At 36.4% G+C, this 19,634-nt stretch overlaps 2 protein-coding genes across 2 annotated transcripts; both read right to left on the bottom strand.

Annotated features, from left to right (window-relative positions):
- Positions 1–12,276: 12,276 nt before the first annotated feature.
- On the bottom strand, positions 12,277–13,358 carry LOC117616831 (major allergen Pru av 1). The gene is made up of 2 exons (XM_034346259.1): positions 12,983–13,358; positions 12,277–12,884 (listed from the first exon to the last, which is right to left on the bottom strand). Exons 1-2 carry the CDS (start codon positions 13,164–13,166, stop codon positions 12,586–12,588), a joined length of 483 nt encoding a protein of 160 aa, XP_034202150.1. The 5' UTR covers positions 13,167–13,358; the 3' UTR covers positions 12,277–12,585.
- Positions 13,359–16,590: 3,232 nt separating this feature from the next.
- LOC117614274 (major allergen Pru ar 1) lies at positions 16,591–17,797 on the bottom strand. The gene is made up of 2 exons (XM_034343026.1): positions 17,353–17,797; positions 16,591–17,119 (listed from the first exon to the last, which is right to left on the bottom strand). Exons 1-2 carry the CDS (start codon positions 17,534–17,536, stop codon positions 16,821–16,823), a joined length of 483 nt encoding a protein of 160 aa, XP_034198917.1. The 5' UTR covers positions 17,537–17,797; the 3' UTR covers positions 16,591–16,820.
- Between the last annotated feature and the right edge of the window lie 1,837 nt (positions 17,798–19,634).

Below are 19,634 nucleotides of genomic sequence, written 5' to 3'. Positions count from 1 at the left end.
AACCAAATTCAGCTTTGGAATTCGAGTCGGACCCTGTGCGTGTCCGACACTTGGCGAATGTCGGGCACAACTGACCTATTTGCCTTTCAAACTGTATTTTGACCTTGACTCCTGCCGAAAATTCGGCAGAGTCTCCCCTGTAATTTGCTCAATCCTAAAACTTGCACCTGTCAAAACGAGCAAAAATATCCACACAACCAACTGCCAGCATACTTAAGATACAATATCCAGTCCAGTTCTCAATCTAGGGCAAATATCAGAGCAGTTCTAATAGTATACAGATAAGGGAATCTTTTTACAAACCAACACTTTTGTAACAAGAAGGCGCGAAAGTCAAGATGGCCCGGTGGTGGATTTCCTGTGCATGCTATAGCCTGGGGGTGCAAAACACTTGAAAGTGTGAGTGGACAAAAATAGAGTTCTCGAAAACAATTTATGAACATAATAACCCCCACTAAAAAAAAATATAGTCATGTAAAGCTGAATATGTAAACTGCATTTGAATTATGCTAAATTCCAAGCATTCACAAATTATATGCATATATATACAATCACATTTAAAATCAATAAAACTTGCATGGAAGCACTGAAATCAAAACTTGCATAAAAACACTGTAATTAAACGTGCATAAAAGCAATGTACTCAAACCTTGCATAAAAGCACTGCAATCAATTAAAACTACCACTCGGATGTACCCCTGTAATTCTGTCAATTCTCCTGGCAGGTCTCGGCGACACAAAGTCTATCCGAGCCTTAAACTGGCAGGATTCAGGGGACTATAGTCAGCCTGATCCGCTGGCAGGTCTCGGCGACAGAAAGTCAACCCGAGCCGCAAACTAGCAGGATTCAGGGGACCGTAGTCAGCCTGATCCGCAATCCTGGCAGGTCTCGGTGACACAAAGTCAACCCGAGCAGCAAATCCTGGCAGGTCTCGGGACACCAAGTCAATCCGAGCCGCAAATCCTGGCAAGTCTCGGTGACACCAAGTCAATCCGAGCCGCAAATCCTGGCAATCACGGTCCTGGCGTCCCCGAAACTCGTGAGGCAAATGTCAAGTGCACTGAAAAAACTGAGGGTAAACTGGATGTTTGTAGACATCGGCATAACTGAAGGTAACAACTGTAGTTGGGTACTCACGGTAGTTTAAAATAAAATATCTTTGAAAAGTCTGACAAATAACTGTATTTTGGCAAATCTAAACTATGCTGCTATTTTATCTGATATAAATCTCAAACTCTGTTTTCTATAACTCTTTAGCATAATCAACTAAGCAGCATATAAGTAAAATATTTAACTTCATAAAGCATGCTATGAAAAATCACAGTTAATAAAACTTATTCAAGATCAAATAATGAAACTCATTTATATAAAATCATTTATAAAAGAAAAGTCCACTCACTCCTGGTCCGAGCTAGCTAGACCTCCCGAAGGTCTCTTCTGAGGGTCTGCCTGGTCCCGAGTGCCTGGGTAAACCATCATGAATATTTAATTAATAAAACTGCTCGGTATAAGTTTTTAAGTAAAACCCTAACCCCCGACTTCTAGAAGCGCGTGCACTAACTTTAAAGTCATTTTTCTGTCCACTTAGACATTTCAAATGTTTAAAACCGTCTGAAAAGACTCGAGACTTCACTAAGCGATAAACTTCCATATTGGTCGATACAGAACCCCGTGGGGTCCATGACCTCCAATTACCAATCTGAGAGTTCCCTTAAGTTCCTCACATTTAAGGAATCATGTCCTGCAAGTTTGGTCTGAAACTGATGATCGGATTGACCACGATCGTATAAATCGTAAAATTTCTAAACCCTAGCCCCAAGGTTCGCGATTTCGGAGTATCCGGGACTCCATTCACAATCCGTCGAATCCTACACGATTCTGAAATTATCTAGAACAACATATATGAAATTGAGCGCGATCCAACGGTTCAACAGTATCGAACCCGGAATTCGCACAATATGAAAAATTCGTTCGGGGCTCAAACGGTATCCAAATTGAGATCCGTGAAATCCTACGCGCTCGTTACAACCTCAGGATCGCAACAAGACATAGTGCCACTGCACTACCCTCACCCACACGCCGCAGCACGCGCCGGCAGCGATGGGTGTCCAAAGCGATTACACCTCGCCGGAAAAACTTCAAACCACGGCTCCAAACTCCTACCCTAGGTAAAACACCATATTTGGAGTCACTTTTGTTCTTGGACCTACCCCAAAAACTGATCAGAAGTGGCTGATCACAGAGGCCGAAAATTGGCCGAAACTTCAAACTCAAAAATCCAATAGCTACACTATGAATCGATCAATTCCTACCCAACAAGCAGTTAGAACAGCTCGAGAGGTTCAAAATTCATACCTGGGTCGACGAAATTGGTGGCCAGAGGAAGGAGATCGACGGCTTTGAAGTTCGGACGACGTCGGCCGCTTCTTCTCTAAATTCCTGCGAATCCGCGGCGGCTGGCGGCGGGAGGTGGCTGGGGTAGGAAGAGGAAGTCGTCCCGGTCATTTTGGTACCGGTCCCGTCCACAGCCGTGGTCGGTGGCCGGAGTTACAAGGTGAAGAAGGAGGAGGGGCGGAGAGGTCGCGGGAGAGAGAAAGGGAGAGAGAGAGAAAGCTGGTTTTTATAAAAACCAACTTCGAAAAATTTACGATTTTGCCACTGAGACTCTTTTGACCATAACTCTCTCGTTACAACTCCGATTCGGGCCCACTACGTGTCTATGAACTCATTTCACCGTGCTCTACGCAACGGTGTCTGTAGAATTGTCAAATTCCTTCTCGGTCAAAAAGTTAATTTTTCCTTAATAAAATATTCCAAGGGCAAAATTGTCTTTTCTTAAATTAAATTATTCCTTAATTATGAATTTTAGGTTTGAGTTATTACAAAAAGGCTTCCGAGGTAAGAAATTTAGAAACCAAACCTTTATTGTAATGGTGACTAATTGCTATAAAGTTCCAGTCTATGGTAATAACAGTATTTTAGATTTGTATCCAAGACAAAATCTTGAAACTATATAGGATTTTCACTATTGGACTAACTGCATATGACTATAAAATAGTCAGTTTTCAGCAACTCAAAAAAGAAAGAGATATTTAATCGAATACATATTCTTAACACTTTACTGTCATGTTGATTAATAGTTGTAAAGTTCCAGTATCAGGTAATAACACTGCTTGTTTCCTATGGAATCCTATTTCTAATGCATGTCGACCACTACAAGGTAATAACACTCTTAGTTTCCTATGAAATCCTATTTTTAATGCATATCTACCACTGTAAAGTTTCAGTCTACGGTAATAACAGTATTTTAGATTCGAATCTAGGACAAAATCTTGAAACTATATTGGATTTTCATTATTGAACTGATTGCATAGGACTATAAAATGGTCGGCTTTTAGCAACTCAAAAAAGAAAGAAATATTTAGTCATATACCTATTGTTAACATTGCTAGTTTACTTTCATATTGATTAATGGCTGTAAAGTTTCAGTATGGGGTAATAACACTGATTGTTTCCTCTGAAATCCTATTTCGAATGCATGTCTACTACTGTAAAGTTCCAGTATAGGGTAATAACACTGCTTGTTTCCAATGAAATCCTATTTTGAATGCATGTCTACCACTATAAAGTTCCAGTACAGGGTAATAACATTGCTTGTTTCCTATGAAATCCTATTTCTAATGCATGTCTACCATTGTAAAGTTCCAGTATAGGGTAATAACACTACTAGATTCTTCTGAAATCCTATTTATAATGCATGTCTACCCCTTGTGAAGTTCCAGTATAGGGTAATAACACTGCTAGATTCCTTTGAAATCCTATTTCTAATTCCTCTGAAATCCTATTTCTAATGCATGTCTACCCCTTGTAAAGTTCCAGTATAGGGTAATAAAACTGCTAGTTTCATATAAAATCCTATTTCTAATGCATGTCTACCACTGTAAAGTTTCAGTATAAGGTAATAACAATCCTTGTTTCCTATGAAATCCTATTTCTAATGCATGTATGTAAAGTTCCAATATAAGGTAATAACACTACTACCTAACAACAAATTATAGTCGACTCAAAAATCAATAGTGCATAAACAGAAAAAACACGAATATACTCAGATTCAATTGAAAAAAAAACCTCAATTAATATGATAACCGAATCAAAAATCACAAATTTGTAACCATAACTCAAACCAAAACACAAAAGCAAATCCACAACCAAACCGAATCTGAAATCAATCCAAATTATAAACAAAAAGAAATTAAAATCACAATTTAAAACTCAAACGAATATCTAAATACAAATTAGAATGAAATCAGAAAATCCAATGGCTTATCTCCAAATCGACAATAACAAAAATAAACATATAAAATCAAGAAGAATGAGATCTACATTTCAAATTTAGACTCCAAAACTGCAAAAATTATGAAAACTTAACCAACAACTTAATTAATTGAACATGAAATCACCCAAATCATACTACAATAAAATTGAATATGAATTCAAATTAAAAAAAAAAATCAAATACCTCAAAATCGAAGATCACTGATCGAATAGGATTTTATACTGAGCCAAGTCACCAATGCACCGTGAGTCATTTCATCCCCTGAATCCGCCAAGTCATTGTCCATTTGCTCATGTTGCAAATCCTCCAAATTTTTCACAGATCCAGCATCTAATGGATTGCCAGTGCCAGTGCCTCTGACTTTAGCTTTTGTCTTTCCATTTGGACTAACATGCTTGAAGGCAGAGCCTTCCTCAACTCCATCTTCCAAAACATTACTGCTTGATGTTCCCTGAATTGAGATGGCTACAAGTTTATATCCACGGGCTTGGAAAGGGGTCTCCTAGTTTTCCTATATCCAAAAGACAAATTAAGTAGAATTAGAAGAAATAGTTACCGTACACAATCAGAATCCTATGACTTCATCATATATATATATATATATACAGTCTTGATCTCTTGGACCCCTGTAGTCCAAGAGATTTATGGTCACTCACCGTTGGATGTAAATTCAACGGTTGACTTGAATCGGGTAATAATCATTTATGTCATATTGCATTTATATATATCATTTTGAACTATTGGATTAATATCCAACGGTGGGTGACCACAATCTCTTGGACTCCTGTGGTCCAAGAGATCGGGACTGTATATATATATATATATATATATATGTAATAACCCAAACCAAAATATCTAAAAATTAGGATTTCCTTATTCTACCCAAAAAACGATTTTGCCCTCGCATATTTTAATGGGAGAAAATTTGACTTTTTGATCGAGAAAGAATTTGAAAATTCCGCTTGCGCCGTTGCGTAGTGCACGGCGAAACGAGTCCATAGACATGGAGTAGACCCGAATCGGAGTTGTAACGAACAAAATACGATCAAAATACCGCGAAGCGCAAAATGATAATTTGGTCAAAAAGTCAGATTTTTATACCTCTCCTTCTTCTCTCTCCTCTCTCTCTCTCCTCCCGATTCCAGTGCGACCAGCCGACCTCTGCGCCTTCCCGACGTCGCCACGTCCGCCACAGCCGCCACACTTGGAGTCGATCTCCGCCATTGGTACCAAACGAAACACCACTCGACCGCCGTCATTTCTTGACCAGCCGCCGCCGTTTCCGTGGCCGGAGCTCGCCGAAAAACACCATTTTTGCCGGATTTCCAGTTTGAACTTTGAGCTCTTCATTCTCCCTCAATTCTCCACCAAATCGATCGATTAAGGTATGGTTTCTCAGTTATTTTTCGTGTTCTAGCTGATGGATGTATGGGTCTCGATCGATTTTGCCTCTAACACGTTCGATTTTCGACTTGAAATTTGGCCAAAATTTTGGCCGCCGTGATCGGCCGTTTCTGGTCACTTTTTGGGGTATGTCCAAGAACAAAAGTGACTCCAAATGGGGTATTTTACCTAGGATAGGAGTTTGGAGTCTTGGTTCCGAGATTTTTCGGCAACCCAAAATCGCTTTGGACACCCGAATCTGCCCGCGCGTGCTGGGGTGCGTGGGTGTAATTCTGTGCAGTTTTGTGACCCTCGTGTCGTCATGAGCGCGTAGGATTTCGCGGATCTCGATTCGGAGTCTGTTTGAGCCCCGAACGGATTTTTCATATCGCGCGATCCTTGGTTGTAGTGTCGTCTAATCGTCAGATCGCACTGAATTTTGGATATGTCTGTCTACATGATTCCAGGATCGTGTAGGATTCGACGGATTGCAAATCGGAGTCCCGGATACTCCGAAATCGCGAACCCTAGGGCTAGGGTTTGGATTTTAAGCGATAACGCGATTTTGGCCAATCCGACCGTTCGTTTAGGACCAAACTCGCGGAACATGGTTCCTTCTCTATCAGGAACCTTCAGAGAAGCCCAGATTGGCCATCGGAGACCGTGGACCCACGGGGTCCCGGATTGGCCGGTCTGGTGGTTTATCGCTTAGTCAAGCGTCGAGTCTTCCAAAACTGATTTAAGAGTCTGAAAGGCTAATGTGGGCATATGAGTAACTTAAAAATTGAGCGCACGTATTTCTAGGAGCCGGGGGCAGGGTGTTTAATTTAAATTCTTTTTATTCAGCTGTTTATTGATTTATTATTCATGGATAATCAGGCACCAGAGGTCCAGTCGACCCACAGGAGGGACCTTTGAAGGGTCCAATTAGCTCGGACCATCAGTGAGTGGACTTTCTTTCATAAACGATTTTATATGCATGAGTTATATAAATGATTTATATAAATGAGATTACTTAAATGATTTTATAATGATTTTATACAAATAAGCTTTTATAAATCAGTTTATATGGGTTAATTTCATTATTTGATCTTGAAGAAGTTTTATGAATTATTTATTTCGAACGTGATTTGTGCGGTACAATGCTTTGATTTACGTGTTGTTTAGTTACTGAAGCTCCAGTAATATAAAAAGCAGAGTTTGAGAACTCTATCAGAGGAGACAGCAGTAAAATTTCAGTTTCACAAAAAGGCAGTGAGTTATTAGATTTTTCTAAAAATAGTTTATTCTAGAACCACTATGTACCCACCCTTTATTTGGTGATTACCCAAAGTTGGACCGATGTCTACTGACATCCAGTCCGATTTTAGTTTACATCAGTGCACTTGACTTTGCCTCACGAGTTACGGGGATGCTTGGACCGTGAATGTCAGGATTTGCGGCTCGGCAGACTTGGTGTCCCGAGACATGCCAGGATTGCGGCTCCGCTGACACTGTGTCCCCGAGACCTGCCAGGATTGCGGATCAGGCTGACTACGGTCCCCTGTATCCTGCCAGAGCGGCTCAAGTTGACTTGGTGTCATCGAGACCTGCCGGCGGACCAGGCTGATCATAGTCCCCTGATTTCGCCAGTTTGCGGCTCGGATAGACTGTGTGACGCCCGAGACCTGCCAGGAGAATTGACGGATATGACAGGGGTACAAATAGGTGGTAGTTTCAAAAGATTTTGAGCTTTCTTTTATCCAGTTATGACTTTCAGTTAATTTATACCAGTTTCTTTGATATTCGCGCATTTATATCTTATATATATATATATATCTGTTCAGTTATACGAGTATATTCATCAGTAGTTTTTTTTACATACTTAATTGAATACCTTGTATTGAAATATAGATAAACCATCGAGTTATATCCTTACTTATTTTTAAATGGGGGTTATTATGGTTATAAAATTGTTTCCAAGAACCTTATTTTTGTCAACTCACATTTTCAATCTGTTTTTCGCCCCCAGGCCGTAGAAGTGCGCAGGATCCACCACTGGGCCATCCCTAGCTTCCGCGCCACCAAGTAAGGTAGAGTTTTGTGGAAAAATCCTTGAAACCCTGTGAACTTTAGAAATTGCTCTGATATCTAGTTTTAGTGGAAAACTGAAGCTGGCAAATATTTGGTTATCCCATTCTGGCAGTTGGTGTGGATTTATTTGATTGTTTGACAGGTGGAAAAATTTGGGTTTGGTCAAAATACAGGGGAGACTCTGCCGAATTTTCGGCAGAAGTCTAAGGGAAATTTTAAAAAGCTTTTGAAACGAGAAGGGTAAAAAGGTCATTTGTGCCCGACATTTCGCCAGGTGTCGGACACGCACAGGACTTGGCTCGAATTCCAAAGCGAAAATTGGGTCGGGTCTATATATATATATATATATTTGAGAATAGAGCTTAGGATTTCATCGTCAAAACTGAGGTGGAAGAACAAAAACTGAAAATTGGGGTTGAAGATGAAGATGAGAGACTAGAGGTTGTGAGTTTTGATATGGTGTTTATTAGGAATTCCAATTTTATGTTAAAAGGGTAATAAAGTTATTTCATCTTAATAATTAAATTAAAAAATATACAGCTATTGATTTTTTGGGTGTGTTTATATACATTAAATAGTATATGGTATTTTTATAGTTTTATGTCTAGAAATGGGTATTTAACTAATTTTCTATTTAAAAAAACACAAGATCGCTTGTATTAAAAAATACAAACAAACAAAAATCGAGTTAGCTTTTTTCAGGCCAATGTAGATAAGAGTTAATTATTGGGAGATTCACTATTATACCAAATATAGAAGCCTAAATTATAAAAAAATCATATATAAAATGGACTTTAGAAACATACCCAATACCCATTTACAACATAACAAAAAGACTTTTAACTTCTTTTCAATTACAAAACTGACATAGATTTCTTAAAACAAACTCAAACCCAAAACCTCATAAAAAAGTCCAAAACACTCAATAGAGGGCATCAAAGTAATTTAATAATCAAAATTAAATTCAATAGGTCAAGCTGTCATTTTTTGAGTTTTTTTATGTATGTTTATAAAAATTAAATGATGTAGAGTTTATTTATAATTTTAAGGATAAAAATGGGTATATGACTAAATATCTATTAATTAATTATATTGGGCCAATGGACAAATAAGTCAGAATTAGGATTGTTTGAGGTTCACTATAGTGACGGCAAATGAATTCTTAACAGGAAAAAAAAAAAAAATCTAATTTGTTACGTGCCTAAGATAAAGTAGTTTTTATTCATATAGCAATGAAAAACAAAAGAAAAGACCAGGTATGTAGTTAGTTAAAAGCATAAACACTGACTTGTGTTGATGTTTTCAAGAGACAGCGACCTCCTTAATATCTGCTGTTTCGAAGCCCTTCTGCCGACGACTCCACAATGTGCATTATTATAAGTTATAACAAACAAAATGGATCATCATGGATATAAAGTCTATTTTTTTAAAATTTATTTATTTATTTATATCTTATTGTACGGTTGTTTGCTTTATTAGTTCAGTTGAATTTCTATATTGATTATCGAATATTGAGTTCTAAATTGTAATGAAATTGATAGTCTAATTTGTGTGAAATATTATATGTGTATTTATTAGTCACAAGTTCAAAACAACCTTTAATCTTATCTTAATTATTTTATAGCTAGTAAGAGCCAGGATTTGTACAAATTTAATCAAATTCAAATAGTCAAATTGCTCCAAATTTACTTGCATTTGTTTTCACTTGCTTCTCAATCCCGCTAAGATTTGAATTATTTTTAAAGAGTATTTGTGCTCACTATTTTAACTCAAGGTATATTCTCATCATTCTTTTTAACACTAGTCATGTGTTCGTGGATATAATCACGATTCTACAAATACAAAGTAAAGAGTTAACTATGGTTATGTGAGATCCCACATTGACCAAATGGAGAGGGGGTGATGTGTCTTATATGGCACACCTCGCATCAATATAGCGGGAGGCCTTTTGGGAGCTCACTGGCTTCGAGTTCGTAGGAACTCCGAAGTTAAGCGAGTTGGAGGCTGGAGCAATCCCAGGATGGGTGACCACCCTGGGAAGTTGCTTCGTGAGCTCCCAGAAACAAAACCGTGCGGGCTGGTGAGAATGTAGCCAGGCCCAAAGCGGACAATATCGCGCTACGGCGGAGCCGGTCCGGGGTGTGACAGTTTGGTATCAGAGCCACTCTGCCGTGTGGTGCGAGTGTGCCGACGAGGACGTCGGATCCCTTAAGGGGGGTGGATTGTGAGATCCCACATTGACCAAACGGAGAGGGGGTGATGTGCCTTATATGGCACACCTCGCATCCTCATAGTAGGAGGCCTTTTGGGAGCTCACTGGCTTCGGGTTCGTAAGAACTCCGAAGTTAAGCGAGTTGGAGGCTGGAGCAATCCCAGGATGGGTGACCACCCTGGGAAGTTGCTTTGTGAGCTCCCAGAAACAAAACCGTGCGGGCTGGTGAGAATGTAGCCAGGCCCAAAGCGGACAATATCCTGCTACGGCGGAGCCGGTCCGGGGTGTGACAGGTTATGCCTATGAACACGTGTTAAGTATTAAGAAAAGTGTTGAGGATACACCTTAAGTTAAAGTAGTGAGCAAAAATATTTCCTTATTAGCTATACGGACAAATTTAAATTAATGGTGTAAAATACTCAATAGTTGTTCAAATGGTTAAGGACGCAATTAAGGTTGAGTCACAGTCAATATAGTGATCAATATATTTATAGACAGTTGTATTTTGTTTGTTTTTCATTTTCTTTTTCAATTTCTTTCTTTTCTTCTCCAGCTCAAACCTAAGACGTAGGTAGAAGGATTCAAGTCTTGGTCGTGTACAACATGTTGTAACATTTAGCTCTCATGACTTAGTCTTTGAATGGCGTGACACCAATAAAATAAAATAAACTAAAATCTAATAACCAACGACTTTTCAAATGTGTTATTTGGAAGCAATCGGGTAATTTTAGAGAAGTTTCCATACTTAATTTTTCTAATTAAATAACTTTTTGTATAATGAGTGACAGGTTGGAGCCGGCATGGGATTAGTGTGGTCCTAGGCCCCCACTTTATTTTTATCTTTTTTATTTGTATATTATATATCATATATAATATTATAATATATTAGATTAGTTTTAGGATATTTACTCTAAAATAAATTAATATATTATGTTCTTTTTCTCTACAAATAAACCATAAAATTTCTTGATCTCTCTTTTACTCATCTCCCTTAAATCTTCTAGGTTAGTTTATGATATTTGCAATATAAACTCCTAAAGTATTAATCTTTTTTTCTCTTCCTCTTTTGTTTAAAGCTTTGTGAATTTTTTATTTTCCTCATTTTTTTTTTAATGTATGAGTTGGGTACCTTAATATTGTGCTTTATGAATTTCTTTTGTTTTTCATTTCTTTTCTCTTTTGGAATATAAATGATTAATTTTTAAGTCTTTAATAGTATAGATGATGAAATTAGTATTTAACTAATTTAAAATATGAAATTCAAGATAATTAATTTATAAAGAGAATATACATTTTATGAAGGAACCCCTCTTGGTCAATTATACTGGATTAATTAGTTTGATTAGTACTTACTCTTCTAGTGATAATGCCTCTTCTTTTTCTAATATCAAAAAAAAGTCTTAAGCTCGAATCTTTCTGCCCATTTAATTTATATAACTTCCGTTCGCAAAAATATTTTTTTTTTAAAAAAAACGTTAGTTGACACTTGACATGGACTAAATCACGGGCTCAAGTCAGCCGATCCTGGGGCCAAGAAAGTCGTCTTAAGATAGCTCTCTCTGTGAATTAATTCTTCTCTGTCTAATTCGATATATAGAATTTGCATTTCGGTCATAATTCATAAAGCTTGTAGGACCCACCCAACTCCTTATCTGTTTGAGATTTTTTATTTGAAACCAAGTCGGTTCATGTTTGTCTAGTTCGAGAAAATAAAAAACAAGTTGGCTCCAAATCCTTGCAACTATTCGATATAATATATTACTCACTAGTAGTGGTCTTTAATTACTTTTGTTTATCATAAGAGGTTTATGATAATTGCTCGTCTACTCTTTAATTACTTTAGGTTATCATATAAAAATCTGTCCTAATTAAAGTAAAAAGTATTACGCATGTACCGACCCTATGTTTGTCTATCTGCACCCAAAGTTTGCCAACTTCTTCATTTCAACGATCAACATGTGAAGGCATGTGATGTGATGAATGGTTTGTTTTTAACGTCGTTGTTGCCCAAATGGGACTCAAGGAAACTTTCAACTTTGCAAACCCAATAATCTTGTAATTTTGTTTTGTTTCGACGCGAGTACATAAGTAACTGATCTTATTTAATTGAGCTATAAATCTCTTACGAATAATCTTGGATTCTAGTAATATAGAGAACTATAAAAATTCTTCTTATAGCCTCTTGGGGTAGGGAAGTAATTAATTCTCAAGTTGATCGTGTGCAATTATTGATTTTGCTGCAAATTTTATATGGCACAATATAGAATATAGTTTTTAGGAAATTTACTCACTGCACTAATTGTTTGCAAGTAAAACATTTCATTACAAGGAAGTTCCATTATATAATTTATATATAGAAGATAAATACACTGTGCTCAGTCTGCAACTTGATCCAAACGAAAACATAAAAAGCAACCAGAAGATCACAACCCATACACTCTTATTTTCAAGCCCAAGTGCCCAACAACCCTATGGCTACTTTGGACTGACTAGAAAGCAACAAGAAAAGCCACACAAATCTTCTTCGACTGATCATATAGTAAAGGCAAGACCCAAGCATCACAGAGACATCTGATCAATTTAGTTGTAGGCATCGGGGTGGCCCTTAAGGTAGGTCTCAATGAGCTTGAAGAGATTTGAGGCCTTCTCTTTGCCGGCCTTGACATGCTCTTCCTTGATCTCAACATCTCCCTTGGTGTGGTAGTGGCTGGTGCTCTTGATGATGGATCCTCCGCTAGGGGATGCCACCAACTTGGTCTCGTACGAGATCTTCTCAAGATTGTCTCCCAAAGCATCTCCTTCGGTCAAGGTGTAGCTGTATGAATGGTTTTCTTTGTCAATGGAGTCAATCTTGTGCTTCACGTAGCCGTACTGGCTGCCTGAAGAACAATAATAAAACATGTTCAAGTAAGAATTCGACGACCTTGGTTTCATATTAACAGTCTGACAACATATATACTGTAAGCTAAGTAATTACCTTCGCCGAAAGTGATCTTCTTGATGGTTCCGGGGCCGCCATCTCCTTCAAGGATTTCAGAATGCTTAATTGCCTGTGGAGCAATCTTAGGGACAAGGTTGTCAGCATCGAGGACAAAGGCCTTGAACAATCTTGGTGGTGGGATCTCAGAGGTGAACTCGCTCTCATATGTGAAGACACCCATGGTGATGATCAAAAGGTTGAGGATGAGCAAAATGAACAAACTACAAAGATGATGGTTTTAGAGAAGGATGAGAGTGTGTTGAAGATGAGTACAGAGAGGTGGTATTTATAGATTTAGAGTGAAGGTTGGGCCTTGTGAGCTGCCCTTTAGATCGAAGAGTTTGGGGCAAATTGTCATTTGCTTATTGGAAGTCTCTGAATTAACAAGGAACCTCAAATGTTTAATATACAAATTGTGTCACTTATTTATTGGATATATATATATATATATATATCCCAACTTCCAGTATTTAAGACGTACATATCTGTGTCTGAGTCAAATAAAGTATAACAAAAAAAAAATTAAAGGCTTTCTAGATGTGTTGGTACAACTTCAATTTTCCCATTGATCATCATAGTTTCAAGGCTGCTTGTCAGATAATTGGACAGTCGGCATCTCATTTAAATTTGATGGTAAAAAGTAGGAATTTTAGATAAAGATGGTGCTTTATTTTTTGGAAAGCTTCTTCAAATCATCGGATAAAGTTGAAGGCAAAGCAACCAAATGAAGAAAAACAAAATACACATATCAGAAATTGTGACAAAATTGACCCAGAACAATAATTTGGCTTGGCTTGGTTAATTATCACCTTGGTATTTTTGGTTTTTGTAGCTGCTTTTTTTTCCGTTCTTTTCTGATTTTCTTTCTCTTCTTTAATTTGGGAGGGGGTGGGGTTGATTATTGAAGACTGGAGAGTTTTTATTTCAAGAATAGCAGCTGGCGGTCAGAATTGGCTATCAATATATTTAATACCTCTCATCTTTTTTGCTTTATGAACATCTTTCTATGATTTTCATCCAATTATCACATACGATTACGTCTCGGTATCGGATTTTCACCTGCGTTTTAACGTCAGATTTTTACCATCATTCTTTTTGTTGTTTCTTTATGTTTGAAGTAAGTTGCAGAGAGTCTTTGGGTTCTATGTGTAATTTTCACCTATTCTTTTGTGAGAACTTTTCATATCTCCTTTGTGAGAGTTTTATTTGTATTGTTATAACTTAGTTTTTTTCAAGCTATCTTTTTTATTATTCTAAGTTTGTAATCTTAGTTGGATGTCTATGCCAGAATTTCTTCGATCCTGCGTGATCGTTAGTGGAGGCACACTTGAGAGAGTAAATACTCCAAACCACTACACTAGTAGGTCCTTTGCAAACTATGTCTATTTACATAGAAATAAATTAGGCACCAAATTGGTTAAAGTGAATGTACTCCTAACACTGCATTTGAATTCAAATTCCCCTCCCCCTAGTTTACTGAATGATTGCTAGATTAACTATTTGGTTGAATTGATGGAGTAGTTGCATTAGGTACCAAATGTCACATATGCAACTTACTATGTAGTACGTAATAATAATGGTATCACATTTTGTCTCTTGCATGTGACCAAATTACTTTACCTTACAAAAATCAATAAAATAAAAATCTGCACACAATAATTTTGCCGAAAGCTGTTGGAAGGCGTCATAGTACCATTCAAATGCCTAGAACATGATAGCCGACAATTTTATTTATTTCTTTCGTTACTAATAAAATCCCCTCCCAAAAAAAGTACTAGTCTTGCATATATAATAAGTTCCCTAGCACAAAGGACTCACTATAATGGTACTAGTTTAGAGTAATTGTTTTTTCAGAAAATGTTTTGGATTCGAGTTTTAATATCTGTATAGTGTGTGTGAGTTTAGTATATTATCGTTCCTCCTAATAGAGAATGTTTCAAAAAAGAAGAAGAAGAAGAAGTTCCCTGGTAGCCAGGGCATATACAATGTATCATTCGCTAAAGAATAAGTATATCGAATATCTTTTATTCTCTACATAAAAAATTATTTTTCTTGTTAAATTATTGCTACCACCTATTATCCATGAATTCAATGGAGTTTGGAAAAGTATACACCAAGTCCATTATTTGTACAACTTATGTTGAAGTTCCTTTTTATTATTAATTTTGTTGTTGTTGCTCCCTATCAACTGATTAAAGTTGACTAAATAGTTTTATTGATATAGCTCATCTGAACAATTATTGCAGGCCTTGGCATCTCCCATATATATTCTAACAAAGTTTTAAGCATTTTGAAGATTTTTCAGTCCCTTTTAATATATATTCTAAAAAAATTACTTGAGAGTTTAGACACTATTTAAGAGGGTTCGATCATTACTCGAGTGATTATAAAATATATAAATATATAAATATATATATATTAAATAAATAAATAATTTTTGAATACAAGTGATCGAGTGCTTATATTTTTAAACGTAAAAGAAAATTAGCTAAAAGTTTTTGATGAGTGTAAAAGATGGATAGTTAATATTGAGATATTAGCATATGATTAACTAGTGTAGTGGTTTGGGATAAATGTTTCTTATATGAAAGGTCTTGGGTTCGAGTCCTAAAATTTGTAAAGTGTATATGAGTTTAACATATTATCACCCTTCTCAATAAGAAAATTTTTAAATTAAAAAAAAAAACAGTTTTGTGTGTTTTTCACATGTCCCACCTCACCATCTTAAAGATCGTGGTTTGTCCTAAATTAGCATATTCGTCATGGCATGGATATTCCCAAATTTATGCAATTTCAAAGACAACAAAGCCCTCGCCATTTGTAAGTGTGATAGGCCATGAGCTTCCTTATCTCATTATTTTAGTTGGATTCATAAGATAATAATATTAATTTAATGCTTGTGTACGCGTGAAACTTACTATGTTATGTTATTAAACGGTCAATTTTATTTATAAATTTTAGATATCAACTTTTAGACTCATAGTTTTATATTATTTTAGTAATTGATAAATTACTCAAATGGTCTTCAAACTTATACTCGATTTACATTTTGGTCCCTCAATTAAATTATTCGTTCAAATGGTCTTTCAACTCTATATTAACTGCTCTATTGATCCTACCGCTACATTATATTAATGTTGCCGTCAAATGTAAGGGTAAAACCATTCATAACCGTCCTATGTTCCCCAAATATGTGATAAAGTGGTGATACATAGGTGATAAAGTAGTGATAAAGGGGTGATATATAGGTCAAAAGTCTTATTTACCCCCACAAATGTAGCATATGCTACTCACGTGACTAAATTTAACAAAAAATGTAACGGTGGGACCAAAGCGCCGATTAATAAAAAGTTGATGGACCATTTGAACGAATAATTCAGTTTAGAGACCAAAATGTAAATCGGGTACAAATTTAAGGACCATTTGAGTAATTTATCCTTTTAGTGATTTTTTGTTGTTGTACCAAATATAAGGCAAAGACAGAGGCCAACTTTAAATAGGGGTTTGATCGTCAGAGTAATCAAGTTCTAATCAATTTTTTTTTGGTGACATCAAAAAATTGTTAAATCTATTGAAATCGAAGAAACTAATGAACCCAGTGCACATGCAATTTATAGTTTCATTAACATATGATTTTCATTATTTTGTAGAAAATAGTACAATACCAATCCACCTGGAATATATGGGACAACAAACATTTAACACACCAAGGCCAGGGCAGTTTTTCTTTTCCCTTTTTTCCCCCTCACTCTTTAGGCAGAAACAACAACATCAAATCCACACCTTCAGCTGATAACAGAGCTGGAAAAACATAAATACAAACAAAAGTCTGGATTTAGTTGTAGGCATCGGGGTTGGCCAAGAGGTAGCCTTCAACAAGCTTGAAGAGACCGGCAGCCTTCTCTTTGCCAGCCTTAACTTGCTCTTCCTTGATCTCAACATCTCCCTTGGTATGGTAGTGGCTGGTGGTCTTGACAATGGATCCTCCGTTGGGGGATGCCACCAACTTGATATCATAAGCGATCTTCTCGATTACGTCAGACAAGACATCTCCTTCAATCAAAGTGTAACTGTATGTAAGGTTGTCTTTGTCAATCCCATCGATCCTGTGCTTCACATACCCATATTGGCTTCCTGCAAATTATAACATAAATAAACAAATGAGTCAACCATGCTTGTCACATTACAATAATTTTTTACGATCTTAAGAAAAAAAACATGAGCATACAGAACTATCTAATTACTCGACTTGTAAATCAAGTAGTTAAGAACAATTACTCCTACATCTGAGTGTCTTCGAATCCCCCATTTTTCAATATCTCTCTTGTATTAAAAATAAATAAAAATAAAAAGAACTAGCTAATTACCTTCACCAAAGGTGACCTTCTTGATGGTTCCAACTCCTCCATCTCCTTCAAGGATCTCGGTATCTTTCACTGCTGTTGGAGCAATCTTGGGGATGAGGTTGTCGGCGTCGAGGATGAAAGCCTTGAACAACTTTTCTGGTGGGATGACAGAGGTGAACTCTGTTTCGTACGTGAAGACACCCATGATATGAGTCCTTGAGTTGGAAAATGATCAAAGGGAGAGTTTAAAGGACAAACAGAGTTGTTTGAAGAGTAAAGAGTCGTTGGGATGAAGAGAAGAGAAAGGTTTAGGCTGTATTTATAGAGATCACAGGGGTTGAGATTATAAGGCCACAGCTGTGTGGAGTGTCCCTGTAGATCAACAACCAGTTTATGCAAGTTGGTTCTACAATTAATTGTATCGGATAATAATCTCCAGAAAGAAAATAAAATAAAATTTGAACGGTCTGATAGACTCTGGAAGTACACAAAAAATCAAGAGGGAATGAGGGGAGCCGAGTTTGTAGATGGCCTTCCAACTTTGAATTTTCAATGTCTCAGTTTACTCGAACTGTCGGTCATCAATGTTAAGGTAAATTTACGTTGTTTTTTGTTTTTGTTTTTGTTTTCTTTTCTGTGAAACAGTAGGGATTCAATTGAAATCAGGGGAAAAAAATCCAGAATACATAGTAAAAATTCAGCCTTAAATGGAGGTTTTTGCAATACATAAACTGTAAAGTCACATTGTTTTTATGAGAACGAGAGATTTTTTAAGAGAAGTACATGACATGAAAATAGAGAAAAACAGACAACTCTGGAGAACTTCATGAACTGTTCATACATAGCCTGTGCTATTCTCACCTTTTATTAAAAAAAATATAAAAAACAATTAAAATTTGGTAATTATAGGATATCTATGTATGTAGCCAAAGTTTTATTTATTTATTTACTTATATGTTTTTGGTTCTCCCCTTCTCTGACTTTGGGGTTTCAAGAGACTTGTTGGTTTGCTTTGATTAATCAGCAATGGCAACTGGCGGTCACCATTGGCTATTGATCCCTTTGATTTTTCTATGTTTCAAAATCATTGCTTATTGTCTTGATCAACCGCAGTGTTTTTTTTTTTTTTCGCAGATAGTAACATATCAAAATCTGACTCACACCCAATTCAACGAACATTTATTGAGGTTGGAAAAAGTCTCACTCACAAGACCTACGTTGGCAGGGAGAAAGAGATCGAACTCGAGTGCAAAGAAACAGACATAATGTCTTTTACCATCTAACTTAATCCACATTCACACAACAAGAGAAATGTTAATGTAATCTTATCAAGTCAGAAAATAGGGGATCACTTTGCAGTGGGGCTGCATGAATGAGTTGAAAAATCATAATTCGTTCCATCATTTTAATTTAAAGTAATGGTGACAACATATTACATCAAAGCCTGTTGATGGGTGATGCAATCAGCTTGGGACCAAATTTCGTCCTCATTCATCCATCGAGCTAATGGTACCATAAAAACAGTCCATGTTCAACATATATGGTCATCAAAGGGATGTTTTTCTCTTGGTCTGACATCAAGAATATGTTCATCCCAATAAAGAGAATATATTATCTATATGTACACACAAGTACGTCAGGGGTGCCAGTGATAAGAGATAATGTTTCCCTGTAGTTAGAGCAAGATGAATATCAACATCGATATGTTACCTATATTATTGATACTGTCAATACCTTGATTATCGTGTTGATATAATTTTAGCTTTCTTCTTTTTCGTAAATCATAATTTAACACATATGAATTTTAATTTATTTACAAATGAGACGTGCATATATTATAATAATTCATGTTCTTCATACATTTACATACATCAGTATTGTAGAAACTCCCTCCTCTACCCACCCTAACTAATGAACCAAAAAAGAAGTTAATTGAATTGTATATATATCTAGGAGCAATTCTACTAGAAAAATTAATAAAGTTATGAATCAAAGATGTCGCCATAATCAGCCAAGAGTTTGCTATAGATTGCAATTATCTGCTAATTTGGTCATCAAACTGTCCAAGTACATTCAATGTAATATATTTTCAGATATTGAGTAACAGTGTCATTGAGCTTAGCAACACCCATAATTATAAATTGGATTTTTGATCACATCAACTAGTAATGCTGCTTCTTAGAATAAAAACAATATTAATTTATTGAATTACAAATTATAACTTCACAAAAGACCCACTAATGTAGTGGTTTGTAGCAATTTCTCCCTCCAAGAAATATCATGAGTTAGAATCTTAGTATCCG

This window comes from Prunus dulcis, chromosome 1 (assembly GCF_902201215.1).
Source record: "Prunus dulcis chromosome 1, ALMONDv2, whole genome shotgun sequence".
Lineage (NCBI taxonomy): Eukaryota > Viridiplantae > Streptophyta > Magnoliopsida > Rosales > Rosaceae > Prunus > Prunus dulcis.
Note: the sequence above shows the minus strand (reverse complement) of the source record. Positions and strands in the feature narration are given on the sequence as shown.